The sequence below is a fragment of the Ranitomeya variabilis genome, chromosome 1 (assembly GCF_051348905.1).
Source record: "Ranitomeya variabilis isolate aRanVar5 chromosome 1, aRanVar5.hap1, whole genome shotgun sequence".
Lineage (NCBI taxonomy): Eukaryota > Metazoa > Chordata > Amphibia > Anura > Dendrobatidae > Ranitomeya > Ranitomeya variabilis.
The window spans coordinates 460,516,880-460,533,342 of NC_135232.1; the positions used below are offsets into that span (position 1 = coordinate 460,516,880).

The 16,463-nt window shown below is 40.2% G+C and overlaps 1 protein-coding gene across 1 annotated transcript in view; it reads right to left on the reverse strand.

Moving 5' to 3' along the window:
- The window catches only part of MUSK (muscle associated receptor tyrosine kinase), a 252,498-nt gene that overhangs the window by 114,729 nt on the left and 121,306 nt on the right, over nucleotides 1-16,463 (reverse strand). Inside the window, exons 7-9 of the mRNA XM_077281030.1 lie at nucleotides 14,691-14,850; nucleotides 12,061-12,067; nucleotides 8,327-8,590 (exon numbers count right to left, since the gene is read on the reverse strand). Coding sequence (XP_077137145.1) covers nucleotides 8,327-8,590; nucleotides 12,061-12,067; nucleotides 14,691-14,850 — 431 coding nt within the window. The remainder of the gene's footprint in view (nucleotides 1-8,326; nucleotides 8,591-12,060; nucleotides 12,068-14,690; nucleotides 14,851-16,463) is intronic.

Consider the following 16,463-nt stretch of genomic DNA (forward strand, 5'->3'; position numbering starts at 1 on the left):
GAGTGTCAAAGGTCGTCATCAGTTTATATTCCCAGACTCTCCTGTCTTTCTGCGATTTGAAGTTACCTTTTAGTACAAGTAATCTACTGGCTAACACGGTACCAAGATATATTTCTTTCCTGTATCAACCTTGGAAATGAGAATTTTAAGAATGAATTATCAGTTCTGTAGGAGAAAGAAGCAGATTTCTCTGCTAAGGTATATTACAACATTTACAAAATACTATTGATTTATGCCAAAAATATTTAATAAATAATAATAATTAAAACGACATTTGCTCTTTAGGAGTACCATAAGGATAACTACTTTATTACCATCATTTCAAGCAAAGACTTTTTTCTTGCCTATGTAACAAAGTTTAGGAAGAAACTACTGTACGAGCTGTTAATCTTGTGCAGAAAAAGCGGCACTCATACATTATTCACGCCCAAGAGGCCATTTATCACACTCCGAGACCTGCCCAGAGTGACAGCAGTAAACCGGGATCATAATCCTGACCGGAATAAACTGTTACATGAAGATTTGTTGATCTTATTAATGTGCCCACTGTACTGTGCCAGCTTCCGTGGCAAGCAGCATTATATTCAGACTGCGGGTGAGCGCCAACATTAGGCTACAGACACTGAATGCTCGCAATATGGAATAACCAGGACAAAACATTAATTCTGCCAGTGTTTGCTATATATTTTGTGATGGATATCATCTATCCTGTTTTCAATTCCTCTTTTACAATTGTGGTTTCTGCAGAGGAAGACTCTGATGCCAAGCTTGCCCACTGTGTCAGGCTTCTCGGGACAAAACACTATTACAATTCCTGCGGTCTGATTCTAATGTGACCATGCACTTTAAAAGTAGAATCGAGCTAAAGACTTGGATCACGATTTACCAGTTACCAATAACTTCATAAAATCTGAGTATTTGGAAGAAACACATAATTTGTATATAGTACATGGCTGGAATTAATTAAGAAATCTAATTACATGAGCCGCTAATAATAAATAGTCATCTTTTTAAAGTGTACAAAAACACACTATTGCAAGGATTCAGACATGACATTGGGTGAATTGGGGTATCTGTCTTGTGGGGTGCACGTTATGGTTCTCTAAATTAACAGACGACCGGTGCAAAAAAAACCCAAAACATAATTTCCAGGTACTTTGTTGGGAGATGTTTATGCTATACTAGATGGTGGCCCGATTCTAATGCATCGGGTATTCTAGAATATGTATGTAGTTTATTTATGAAGATTTTAGAATAATACAATGAATACACAGATGTCCACATAGTATATAACACAGCCCACGTAGTATATAACACAGCCACGTAATATATTGCACAGCGGACGCAGTATATAACACAGCCCACGCAGTATATAACACAGCCCAAGCAGTATATTACAGCCACGTAATATATTACACAGCCCACATAGTATATTGCACAGCAGACGCAGTATATAACACAGCCCATGCAGTATATAACACAGCCCACGTAGTCCCACGTAGTATATAGCACAGCCAAGTAGTATATTGCACAGTCACGTAGTATATTGCACAGCCACGCAGTATATTGCACAGCCCATGCAGCATATTGCACAGCCCACGTAGTACATAGCACAGCCACGTAGTATATTGCATAGCCGACGCATTATATAACACAGCTCACACAGTATATAGCACAGCCCACATAGTATATTACACAGCCACGTAGTATATTACACAGCCCACGTAGTATATAGCACAGCCACGTATTATATTGCACAGCCGACGTAGTATATAGCATAGCCCACGCAGTATATAACACTGCGCATGTAGTATATAACACAGCCCACGCAGTATATATCAATGTGGGCACCATATCCCTGTTAAAAAAATAATTAAAATAAAAAATAGTTATATACTCACCATCCGACAGCCCCCGGATCATTGCCACAATGCATTCTGGGGACCGGAGTGGCGTGCTAGGAGCGGGAAAGGCCTGGGCTAGATCCGGGGGCCTTCGGAGGGTGAGTATATAATGATTTTTTTTTTTAATTATTTTTAATATTATATGTTTTTACGATTGATGCTGCATAGGCAGCATCAATAGTAAAAAGTTGGTCACACAGAGGGTTAATGGCAGCGTTTACAGACTGCCTTACACCGAGTTATGACGTGGTGTAAGGCAGTCCTTTTAACACTATGTGGGCACTGACTGGGGGGGGAGTATGGAGGGGGCACTGACTGCAGGGGAGTAGGGAGGGGCAGATTCGTGTCCGGACTGTGCCCGTCGCCGGCGGCCGCGACCAATCAGCGACGTGGGATTTCCGTGACAGACAGACAGAAACACAGACAGACAGACAGACAAACAGACGGAAGTGGACCTTAGACGATTACATAGATAGATGTCTCTTTATGTGTCCACCCAGTGGTTATGGTGTGTGTTGCTGTCTGTCTAGCGTTTTATTAACATGGTGAAATAATGTGTTAAATTAATATCAAGAAACATCAGAGTCCTTAATGAAATTAGTAGAAATGGAGGTATGAACACATCTGTGTTGCAAGAGGCCAATAATGATGAATGTGTAGGTTTCAGGAGTCTTCCAAATACGTAGCAAATAAGATAATTGGCCATTAAATTAGAGCAAAATATGAGCAATGGGAAGTCATATATTAACAAAAGTAAAAAAAAAATATGTCAAAACTTGCTTAAAGGGAACCTGTAATGTAAAAAAAAAGACATATACCTGCAGATAAAGGGGTTAATCTGCAAGTTAATAGTATTCTGAAGCTGCCCGGAGCCAGAAGGAAATACAGTTTATTCTTCATGACACTCTTGGACTTTAGGTCATAGGGGTGGGCCAACGTGGCTTCAGTCAGCGCTCAGTACACAGTGAATGGCTTTAGAACCAGCTATCGGTAAGTGCCGGGATGCGGTTATACCCTCCGCTCACTATGCACTGAGTATGACTGAAAGGGCTCATTCTCACATGTGAGAAACTCGGATGAGTCTCACACGTCAATACCCGGCACTGCAGCCGACACTCAGGAGGGCAGTGTGTGGCCGCATAGCAATACATTGAGCCGCACGCTCCGCTCCTGAGTGCCGGGTGCAGTGCTGGGTATTGACGTGCAAGACTCATCCGAGTTTCTCACATGTGAGTAAGTGCCCAAAGCTGGAGGCTGCCGATAGAAATAAAGTTAATTTCCCTCCCGCTATTAACCTGTAGATTTGCCCCATATCTGCAGATTAATAGTGTTTTTTTATGTAACAGGTTCCCTTTAAAGAGAATCTGTCAGCACAAAATGACTGTTCAAACCAAGAAAACGTGCTTGGTATGTCCAAACAGTTCACCTATTTGTTTTGCATTTATCTCTGCCCTTCTCTTTTTTCCCTGTAAAGCCAGAACTGTCAATCAAGGAAGAGGGGAAGCAAAAATATGAAAAAGAAGAAGGATGGAAGGTGCACTGTAATGTTTGACCATGATGTTCCGAGCACCTATGTTTGGCTTGGACAGTCTTTTTGTGCTGACAGACTACCTTTAACATATGTTGAACATGCTGGAACCACTTGGGTCAGAATTACCAGCTAATGCAGTTGTGGAACTCAGCCCGCTGGTCAATTGACTGACATCAACACCTCATTTCATGAAGGTCAAACAGCAGCTGTCAACATTAAAATATAAATGCCCTCCCTATCACATTAATCTAAGGCTTCTTGTTTTGGCTACTCTTGATATTTCAAATACTGAAGCTTATTCAATGCCATAAGGAGAAGTTTCAGAGCTGATGAAAAGGGAAGAGTCTCAGAGGGACCTGGAGAGAAGGTTCAGCGTTATAGTTGGATATTAATCTGAAGACTTCACGCTAGTTTTATTTCTAACTGAGTAAAACAGAAACCTAACAAGCTGAAGTTTCAATCTATAGTAGGGGAACTAACACATTCTTGGAGCCTCATCACTGTCTCTATAGAGTCATGTCATGACCTTTAGAGAAGGAGTCCTGGCAACTCTGAAACCACAAAATAGTGCTGACGTGAGGCATCACTGCTCATTTCTGAAGTGTCTGCTCCAGCCATTTAGCATTTTCTTCTCATTGCAGTCACTGAGGAGAATTTTAGTGCCAAATAGATAGATGAGCTTTGGCTTCAATTGTGGCCAAGTACTACAGAGCCATTTGTGAAGGCACCAAGGACTCACCATTGCTGATGTCATGAGAACATTAATAGGGGATTTAGGGCCAGAATTGTCTACCGTGTCTAATCAGTGTAAATTGTGATTATTCTCTCTATATGCAAATTATCTACATAGAATATTATTATTTAGGAATAACCTGGTTCCACAATTTACTGCATCATATGATATATTCTTTTTTTATTGTAACTATACATTGTATACACTGACCACGTTTTTAATTCAAGCCTTTTTCATGTTCTATTAAAAACTGTGTGATGAAAAGATACATAGCTTTTTAATATGCTTCATATTTCCGTATACTTCCTGCTATGTTATGCTTCATTTTATTAGGCTTTTCAGTGAATGAAAATAAAATTTGTATAAAATCAGTTTCAACCAATTAATCGACACAGGCACATGGATAGTTTCAAAAGAAGGCTCTACTGCACTTAAGCTGTAGCTTATAGGTCTGAAGGGTGGCAGAGATCTTTTGTATAATGGAAAATACACCTGTGTCAGTGGAATATGATGGGAGGAGTTTTTGGGGTTGATCCATTGACTGGAGTTGCTCACATCAATCCTTAATGAAGGGCTGTCTGGAGTGCGATGCGTCAAATTCAATAAGAGGTGCACGGCACTTAATGAATTAGACGCATCTCGAATCCCTTCCATGAAGATTTTTATTTTTTATATTTTATATATTTTTATAAATCTGTGTATATTATGTTTATATGTGTTAATATACTCACCTACCACCGCCTTCTCCAGGATCCAGCGCTGTTCTACTCCTCTTCTGAGTAACGTCTCCACTATTCAGGCTCACCTGTCACTCTATGCTCTATGCGTGAGCTGGAAATCTCTTTTACAATGTAAGCCTATGGAGTCTTGCTGTAATGCTCCATAGGCCTACACTGTAAAAAGCCACTTTCAGGACATGCAAAGTGCACTGCAACCTGGAGAGTCTGAAGACCGGCTACGTCACTTAGAAATACTGAAGAAAGTGGCGGAAGGTGAGTATATTAATACACACAGTACATTACATGGATATACACAGATTTATTAACAAAAAAAATCTTCATGGCAGCGCTTTTTTCACTGGTGTAGGGTGAGCTATGCCTAACTTTTCATGAATTTGACAAGCTGGCTAAGCCGCTCCCTGTCCCATGTTTGCATAGTGTTACATCTGCATCAGTGTGTCAAACTGTGATGGTATTCAGTAAGGAAGGGAGGGCCTCGACCTGTCCCTGGACCCTTAACTATCTCTGTCCCAGGGGGTACTCTTAAAGGTATAGAAGCCTGAGTCTCTGACCTTACTATGCTCCTGTTAACCACTTTACCCCCAAGGGTGGTTTGCATGTTAATGACCGGGCCAATTTTTACAATTCTGACCACTGTCCCTTTATGAGGTAATAACTCTGGAACGCTTCCATGGATCCCGGTGATTCTGACACTGTTTTCTCGAGACATATTGTACTTTATGATAGTGGTAAAATTTATTTGATATGACTTACGTTTATTTGTGAAGAAAATTGAAATTTATGAAAATGTCGTGCTTGGAGAGCCCCCGATGTGCCTAAACAGTGGAAACCCCCCAATTCTAACTCCAACACACCCCTAACCCTAATCCTAACTCTATCCATAACCACAAATCTAACTCCAACACACCCGTTACCCTAATCCCAACTATAACCATAATCTAAACCCTAACTCCAACTCTAGCCCCAACCCTAACCCTAACTTTAGCATTAACCCCAACCCTAACTTTAGCCCCAACCCTAACCCTAAATTTAGCCCCAACCCTAACTTTAGCCCCAACCCTAACCCTGTCTTTAGCCTAACTCACTTTAGCCCAACTCTAACCCTAATGGGAAAATGGAAATAAATAAGTTTTTTTCTTGCGGTCGCCGTTATACCGTTAATAACGGCAATCGCAACACCGGGATTGGTAAAAAACAAACCCAAATCATGTTCTCTGGGGTCTCGACTACGCTACCCCTGGCAGCCGAGACTCCAGAGAAATTCTGACACTGGGGGGCACTATAATCTTAAGCCTCAGCGCCGTTAAAAAGTGGCACTGTGGTTAAGGTACCCTTAACTGCCGCCATTAAAGGCGTATCGATGGTCGTTAAGGGGTTAAATGTGACTCATCATTCTCCCCTGCTTGCGCTGATCGCCAGCAGAGTAGGGGCAAATGATGACAGCCGTGTTCTGCACCCGTCTGTGTGGTACTGATGCGGCACAGACATGCCACACACGTGCCACAAGTATTACACACACAGACACTGACATATCCGGTATTTAGACATATTTTCAGGCGCATGACATTTTTTGATTACTTTTTATTCAGATTTTTTGGAGACAGAATGAGCAAAAAACAGCAATTCATAAATTTCTTTTTTGGGGGGCGTTTATACCGTTCCATGTGTGGTAAAATTGATAAGGCAGTTTTTTTTCTTCGAGTCAGTATGATTACAGCAATACCTCTTTTTTTAAGTTTTGGCACTTTTATATAATAAAAACAATTTTACAGAAAAAATAAATGTTTTTGCATCACTTTATTCTGACAGCTATAACTTTTATAATTTTTCGCTGATAACACTGTATGGCAACTTGGTTTTTGTGGGACAAGATGACGTTTTCAGTAGTACCATGTTTATTTTTATCCGTCTTTTTGATCGCGTGTTATTACAGTTTTTGTTCGGCGGTATGATGATAAAGCATTGTTTTTTGCCTTGTTTTTTATGGTGTTCACTAAAGGGGTTAACTAGTGGGACAGTTTTATAGGATGAGTCATTACGGATGCGGCGATACCAAATATGTGTACTTTTATTGTTTAGATTTTTTTTTCATTCAAATATTTATTCAGTCATAGAATAAATATAGATTTTTTTATTATTATTTTTTAAAATATTTTTACAATTGTTTAAAAAATGTGTCTTTACTTTATTCTAGCTTTTACACTTTGTTGCACATTGGGACAATCATTTTTGGCTGGCTGATTGCTTCTATAGCATGCAGGTGAAGCGGCATCTGCATGCTATAGAAGCTGTCAGCGCTCCACTTACTGCACACTGATCTGAGAGACTTCCTGATCATGAACTGCGCATGACCGGGAAGTTTCTCAGCTCTGCTGACCCAGATGTTGCCATGACGACATTGGGTTACAATGACAGCGATCGTGACCCCACGTCATGCCACAGGGTCTCCGATCCAAAGGTAGAGGGGCTGTCAGCATGGCAGCTTCAAATTGTCTGTATAGAAAGATAGCGAGTCACAGGTTATTTGAAATAACAAAGCTTAGCCCATCGTCCATTAACAAACAGCATCTTTTAAAGGGGCCAATCAGGGTCATCCTGGAAATATGAGCATATGGCCGGGACTATAAAGAGCTTGGTGGCACAAAGAGAAGGGGTTCACATGTGAGGGCTGCCTAAGAGGCTGATGCAATCCAAAAATCACTTCTACTTCCCTCAAGGAAAACAGAATATAACTGTAGATGGAAACATTTAGGTATAGCTGTTATTTCTCCCTTTTTATTTTTTAGCTGTTTTGCATATCTGTGTGTCGTTTTACTTCTACCTTTTTATATATTTTTATCTTTTATTGTAAGCACTGTATATTTTTATATTAAACCTTCAAATCTTTAATATGTTTGACTCTTGTATGCTCTAAAAGAATCCATAGCCTTTGAGAGAGTGTGTGACCTTTTGATTGTCTGACAATAACATATTTTGATATGTGTTTGAGGAGTGGTGGCAGCACATTAAGTAATCGGGGTGTGTGGACTGTGTTGGGGTGTGATTTATGCTCACTTTAAAGCCAAAAATTGAGGTTGAGAGCTTGATTGAGTGAGAGGAGATAAATTAACCCTTGCAGGCACACCCCATGTCACATGCCGAGAAGTGTGTATGCGACAGTGTTTTACTCCAGAATTCTGGTATAAATCCCGTATTGAATCAGACCCTTTGCTTTTATTCAATGATTACTGATGTTAAAAGAAATCTTGAATGTGGCAAGGCTCTGAATATGATATTTTTTATAGTGTATTTATAAAATATTAAGCTGTTTTTCATAATACCCAACCCAGCAATTTACTTACATAGTATATATTCAAGTTAAACACCTTGGACTTACATCATTTAGATTCTAGGATGGACATTGATTTTTACATGGTACCTGCATAATGGTTTTGGAGATGGACCATCTCCAGTTGGGTTGCACTCCTGGAAAAAGTGATTGCAGAGCAAAGCTTCAGCTGCCGGTCGACAGAAAGGGCTTACAGTTTTCAGTTCAGTCCAAGCTATTTGAGCCAGCATCTCCTGACTTTCTTCTGGCTCAGCATTAGTTGCATTGAAGAAAACCAAGGAGTCCTTTGAGATCAAAGCATTACATATGTCTCCTCTGTAGGTGCTGCAGTAGCCTACATCACCCCTATAAAGCCTAAGAACAAAGTGACAGAGAAGTTGTCATATTCACAGACACTAAGTAGTAACATACAGATGTAGCAAGGGTTGTCAAATATAATAATCTATACATTTTCCTTAAGGAGTAACTGTAATTTTAATTTTTATTTCATAAATCAATAAGACACATGAAAAATAAACAGCTTTATAATATATCATATCAGAGAAATCTGCTTCTTTCCCTGCTAGGACTGATCATTCACTCTCAATTCAGGGGTAAAATCAGTAAAATCTGAATTCATAGAAGAAAAGGGGAGGGAGCAGCTAGAGGTGGACATGGACATTCTACTGCAAATTTCATAGAACGTTACAAGCACTGACTGCCACTTATCTCTGTATTGGAAACAATCTGTATTTACTGAAGGCAGATTTTACCCATGAATTTAGACTTATTAGAAGAAATGGTCAGATTTCTCTGATATGATATACTAAAAAGTTTCTTATTTTCATGTATACTATTGTTTTTTTTCCTAAATGATGGTTACTCTTTAAAGCTGATGACTCATGATAACATCTATTATTTTTTTATATAAAATTTCTGGCTACTGATTGTCCTGGGTTCGGCTTTAGAAACCACTGGAAATAAGGTCTTATGGCTGGGGGGAGCCACATCGAAAATATAATCACCAAGCAGCAGTGCACATTTCACATTAAAACTTGTACAAATGATGGATTAACCTTGTGATTAGTGAACATACTAATGGACATCTGTCAGACATACTGTCCGTCAGTATGTTCAACAGTATGTCCATCAGTATGTCCATCAGTATGTCCATCAGTATGTTCGTCAGTATGTCCATCATTATGCCCACTAGTATGTCCATCAGTATGTCCGACAGTATGTCCATCAGTATGTTCGTCAGTATGTCCATCAGTATGTTCGTCAGTATGTCTGTCAGTATGTCAGTCAGTATGTTCGTCAGTATGTCCATCATTATGTCCATCATTATGCCCATCAGTATGTCTGACAGTATGTCCGTCAGTATGTTCGTCAGTATGTCCGTCAGTATGTCCATTAGTATATCAATTATTAACTTCTAAAACGACATTTTTGATCACTTTGCTTTGGTAAATCTCCAGCCATTGAGGCATAATATTTGCTCTGGAAACTGAAAGTTGCAGTAACCACATGAATTATATTCAAAGCCATTGGGGTAGCATCATAGAAGAGAATAACTAGTGGAAACCCCTATACAGTTATGTATTTAGAAACATTTCTGTATCAGTCGCACAAGAAGAAATATTCAAGATTAGTGTTGAGCATTCCGATACTGCAAATATCGGGTATCGGCCTATATTCGCTGTATCGGAATTCCGATACCGAGTTCCGATATTTTTGTGATATCGGAAATCGGAATCGGAAGTTCCTATAAGTTCCCAGTCATCTTCGGCGTGTGCGGTGCGTATGGTTCCCAGGGTGTGGAGGAGAGGAGACTCTCCTTCAGGCCCTGGGATCCATATTCATGTAAAAAATAAAGAATAAAAATAAAAAATATGGATATACTCACCCCTCCGACGGACCCTGGACCTTACCGATGTAACCGGCAGCCTCCGTTCCTAAGAATGCAGTGAGTGTAGGACCTGCGATGACGTCGCGGTCTTGTGACTGGTCGCGTGACTGGTCGCATCTATGTATGCACTGGTGACATCTATGTAAAATCTGAAGTAAGCAGTCTTCTACACTGTGTGCAGAATTATTGGGCAAGTTGTATTTCAGAGGATTATTTTTATTATTGATCAACAACTATGTTCTCAATCAACCCAAAAGACTCATACATATCAAAGCTTAATATTTTTGGAAGTTGGAGTTTTTTGTTTTTTTTAGATTTGGCTATCTTAGGAGGATATCTGTTTGTGCAGGTAACTATTACTGTGCAGAATTATTAGGCAACTTAATAAAAACCAAATATATTCCCATCTCACTTGTTTATTTTCACTAGGAAAACCAATATAACTGCAAAAAATTTAGAAATAAACATTTCTGACATGCAAAAACAAAACCCAAAAATATTAGTGACCAATATGGCCACCTTTCTTTATGATGACACTCACCAGCCTTCCATCCATAGATTCTGTCAGTTGTTTGATCTGTTTACGATCAACATTGCGTGCAGCAGCCACCACAGCCTCCCAGACACTGTTCCGAGAGGTGTACTGTTTTCCCTCCTGTAGATCTCACATTTTATGAAGGACAACAGGTTCTCTATGGGGTTCAGATCAGGTGAACAAGGGGGCCATGTCATTATTTTTTCTTTTGAGACCTTTACTGGCCAGCCACACTGTGGAGTAGTTGGAGGCATGTGATGGAGCATTTGCCTGCATGAAAATCATGTTTTTCTTGAACGATACCGACTTCTTCCTCTACCACTGCTTGAAGAAGTTATCTTCCAGAAACTGGCAGTAGGTCTGGGAGTTGAGCTTCACTCCATCCTCAACCCGTAAAGGTCCCACAAGTTCATCTTTGATGATACCAGCCCATACCAGTACCCCACTTCCATCTTGCTGGCCTCTGAGTCGGAGTGGAGCTCTCTGCCCTTTACTGATCCAGCCTCTGGCCCATCCATTTGGCCCATCAAGAGTCACTCTCATTTCATCAGTCCATAAAGCCTTTGAAAAGTCAGTTTTAAGATATTTCTTGGCCCAGTCTTGACGTTTTATCTTATGTTTCTTGTTCAAAGGTGGTTGCTTTTCAGCCTTCCTTACCTTGGCCATGCCCCTGAGTATCGCACACCTTGTGCTTTTTGTTACTCCAGTAACGCTGCAGCTCTGAAATATGGCAAAACTGGTGGCAAATGGCATCTTGGCAGCTTCACGCTTGATTTTCCTCAATTCATGGGTAGTTATTTTGCGCCTTTTTTGCCCAACACGCTTCTTGCGACCTTGTTGGCTATTTGCCATGAAACGCTTGATTGTTCGGTGATCACGCTTCAAAAGTTTGGCAATTTCAAGACTGCTGCATCCCTCTGCAAGACCTCTCACAATTTTGGACTTTTCAGAGCCCGTCAAATCTCTGTTCTGACCCATTTTGCCAAAGGGAAGGAAGTTGCCTAATAATTAAGCACACCTTACATAGGGTTTTGATGTCATTAGACAACACCCCTCCTCATTACAGGGATGCACATCACCTGATTTACTTAATTTGTAGTTGGCTCTCAAGCTCGAACAGTTTGGAGTAGGACAACATGTGTAAAAAGTATCGTGATCAAAATACAACTTGCCTAATAATTCTGCACACATAGTGGAAAAGGGGCTACAGGGCTAGGGTAACACTTTTGCACCCCCAATAGCTATGCACCTATATAAAATACCCCAAACTGCCCATACACACAGTAGTTCTATTTGTGGCAGAAACATGCCGACTCTAGCGAGCTACAATCCATTGATAATAGTCAATGAAATGTGTCTTGCATTAATAAGCAAAAATAAATGAATTCCTTAAAGTCCTACCTCCATTCTTCAGGAAACAATTATTATCCAGATGCAGAAAAAATGACATTAGGAGAAAGAGAAAAGACAAGGTCAGCAACATATAAGTGAAAGGCTCCATTAGTCCTGAAGCTGAAGTCCATTTGTTCCCTATTCTTTTGGTAAAGGATGATGACAATGATAATTTAGATGGGCTAGTTTTCATATTTATTGTGCAAAACAGTGGAAAAGCCACAATGTGTGAAATAAAAAAATAGTGTAATGCCATAGTGTGATATATAAAGTGTGGACTACGGTGCTAATATAACCATCATCAACAATGATGTGAACTTCTGTAGAGGTGAAAATTATTTTATTCATGGACAAAGCTGAAAATGATAATAATAATAATAATAATAATAATAATAATAATAATAATAATTGGATACCAATCTGTCTTGGTAGTATGCCAGCTATAATCCACATATAGGAAAAATGTTATAATTAAATGGTACCATCTAGTGGTCACTATAGGAACTACAGTACTTTTCCATTAGCTACATACAATATGTGCTGAAAGTAAAGTCTGCTACTGTACATCTATTCATCAATTAGGATTTTATTTTCTTTCTACCAAAAGACTTAAATTACATTCAACAATTTTAACCCTTCCTTTAAATTGCATGAAGAAAAAGAAAATATATATCCACAAGTTTAGCCAAACAAAAATACACAAACGTAAATGTGAAATGCAGATGAACTTTAAAAACAAACCCTGTCTGATCGCAGATTATTGACATGGCTGTGTGGGCAGGTTACTGAGATGCAACATGCAGATAAGGAGGAGGCAGAAGTTACCAAGTAAAGCTATTTATTTTCCTACCACAGAAATTAAAGTGTTAATTATTGTGACAGTTGCTTGGGCATAGGGTAACAAACCAACAATATCAGCAATAACAGCGATAACAACAATGCAACAGTTTCAGTATCCTATTCAGTTTCTATGTTCTATCTGGTTAACGCTCAGTGTGAGCGGCGTTCTATGTTCTCCTGCTCTAACACTATGGGTGTCACTCGCAATGTTTGGCCTTCTACTGCAATGAGTCCTTCGGGCACTTCCAATGATTTATACTGGCACTGACGGGGCACAGCGGTATGACTGCAGATTGGAAAATTATACTAGAGTTGAGCAAATTTCTTCGAGTTCCCTCTTATTCGGCAAGCTATAGCGCTTACCGAATAAGCTGCAGTGGGAACCTGGATACATGGAGCGCTGGCTGATCGGCGCCGCAGCTGCATGTACACGCAAGGACAGCCCAACACACAGACTCTACATATATCCATAGCTTGCCGAATAAGCGGGGGCCCGAAGAAATTCACTGAACTCTACTTACTACAAGTACATGCATACTAAGAGATCAAGTGGGCTATCACATGATCAGCAGTATGTGACTTTCATGTGCTGACGAGATTCTCACCTGCTTCTTTCAACAGAACAGAGCAGAGAGCATATAGGTGGTCATGTGACTGCCCTCCCGATCTGGCTATGAAAGGGAATCCTGACAGTGTGTTTACTGCAAACTGTCAGGATTTGACAATCTGCAGTCACATCACGAAAATGTAGCTCAAGCCTGGAAAAAACCCATTTAAACAAATCAAACCCACCAAAGAACCCTCACCATAAGCATGTCATGCTCAGCATGTCACACTCACAATACACCATAGACAATGCAGTACAGGTTTGAAGCAGAATTTTTTTTAACCAAACATCCTAGATAGAAGAAGTGTGCAGTATTCTTTATTACTTTTCTATCCTCTTGGATCCACGTCTGGCTTTAGCTAAGAAAACAGCATGAACAATGTGTGCAAACATAACTCTAAGGGTACTGTCACACTGAGCAACTTTCCAACAAGAACGACAGCGATCCGTGACGTTGCAGCGTCCTGGATAGCGATCTCGTTGTGTTTGACACGCAGCAGTGATCAGGATCCTGCTGTGATATCGTTAGTCAGAGCTAGAAGTCCAGAACTTTATTTTGTCGCTGGATCACCCGCTGTCATCGCTGGATCGGTGTGTGTGACACCGATCCAGCGATGTATTCGCTTGTAACCAGGGTAAACATCGGGTTACTAAGTGCAGGGCCGCGCTTAGTAACCCGATGTTTACCCTGGTTACCATTGTAAATGTAAAAAAAAAAAACACTACATACTCACATTCCGGTGTCTGTCACGTCCCTCGCCGTCAGCTTCCCGCACTGACTGTGAGCGCCGGCCGTAAAGTAAAAGCAGAGCACAGCGGTGACGTCACCGCTGTGCTGTGCTTTACGGCTGGCACTGACACAGTCAGTGCGGGAAGCTGACGGCGAGGGACGTGACAGACATCGGAATGTAAGTATGTAGTGTTTTTTTTTTTTACATTTACAATGGTAACCAGGGTAAACATCGGGTTACTAAGCGCGGCCTTACGCTTAGTAACCCGATGTTTACCCTGGTTACCCGGGGGACTTCGGCATCGTTGGTCGCTGGAGAGCTGTCTGTGTGACAGCTCTCCAGCGACCACACAACGACTTACCAACGATCACGGCCAGGTCGTATCGCTGGTCGTGATCGTTGGTAAATTGTTTAGTGTAACGGTACCTTAACCCTAGGACCAGTAGATATACGGTACATACCTGATATGCTAATTGTGGCTGCAGCTTTTGCTGTACCAAAGCTCCCACTGTGCTTGTTATCGGCCATACAAGTAAACAGGCCTGGTCTGTTCGCTACAATGTGCAATTTGGAGAAGATGATTCCATCTTTGATGTTTTCTTCTACAGATTCTGCCGAAACCTAGACAATGGGAAATACAATAATTTGTAACTTTGATTTCTCAATACTAACAGCGATTGAGCATTATACACAGGGTTAATTAGGTGGAAAATGAGACATAACAAGTAAACCTACATTTGTAATAATAATAATTTTATTTATATAGCGCCAACATATTCCGCAGCGCTTTACAAATTATAGAGGGGATTTGTACAGACAATAGACATTACAGCATAACAAAAATCACATTTGTTTACATGTTAGGATTGGGACATTATTGAAGGCCTTACCTGCTACAAATAAGCATCCAGCCATAAAACAGCTGACATCAACCCCATAATCACCGAAGCTGTACCAACTTTTTCCAAAATTTTCGTTAAAACATAACCTTTAATATAATACCAAGAAAAACAATCTTTCCTAAAAAAAATTTTTTACCCCAAAAAATTAACTCACAGCAAACTAAAACAATTTTTTGTCTGCAATTTTACCATAAGGGAGGGGGAGAATATTCACCCTATTTTAATACTAATCTCCCCCTTCTTACCAGTGGAGGTTGGCACCCTAGACCTGCGCAGTGGCACCCCCGCTCCTCGGTGGCTGTCCCTCCCTTTCCCTGACAAGCCCTAGCAAGATAGCAGAGTGAAAGGGAAAAAGTAAGGTACCATATAATTGATTTTGATTTTGCCCAATTTCTGATATATTATATGGTACATGTGCTATATCAGATAAGGCAGTATCTAGGAGGTTTTGACCTGTGGTAATAATTCAAAGGTCAGAGGTCAGAGGTGACGGTGTTTTTCAATATGCATTTTTGGTATCTCTGTAATTCTACTGACCTAGAGAAACATATTTCCAGGTGATTTTAACTGTAAACTGATTGCCGTAAATAAAATAAAACATAAGACAATTGCAGAATTGCACTTTATTATTTTACCACACTTTTTTCTTCCTACTCTCCAGTACATCATATAATAAAATGGATGCTGTCATTCAAAAGTACAACTCCCTCCCCCCAAAAAAAAGAATAAGAGGAAGAAAAACCAAAGCACAAAAGTGAAAAATTGCTCATTCCTAAAGGGGTTAATCAAATTCAAGCAAATAGGTTGACTAGGCATGAACGGACCTGTGGATATTTAGGTTTGTCGGGTTTGACTGATCTTTAGTCCAAAATTCAGCTTGACCCGATATTGACCCTGAGCCCCTTGTAAGTCAATGGGGACCCAAACTTTCGTGTGGTAAAATGGCTTTAAAAAGGTCGTAGTAAGGGTTAAGGTGATGCAGAAGGAAGCAAAATGGAGGTAAGAGAAGGACAATTGCCCTGAAAACGAATGTGGATAGGGAAATTATTTAAATTTACATAGAATAATAAAATAAATATTTAAAATAATAATCTGGAACCAGGAGGCAGAAGTCCAAGTGAGGAGTGGAGCAGTTCCTTGCCTGAGTGGTTTATTGTACTTGTTAATAAATAAATGACAAACACGATGTGGGGTCCTCACTATTTTTAATAATTAGCCAAAGGAAAGCAGACAGCTGTGAGCTGTTGTTATTCTGGGAAAGAGCCAATATCCATGGACCTTCCCAGTCTATTAATATCAGCCCCTAGCTGTCTGCTTTGCTTTTGCTGCTTA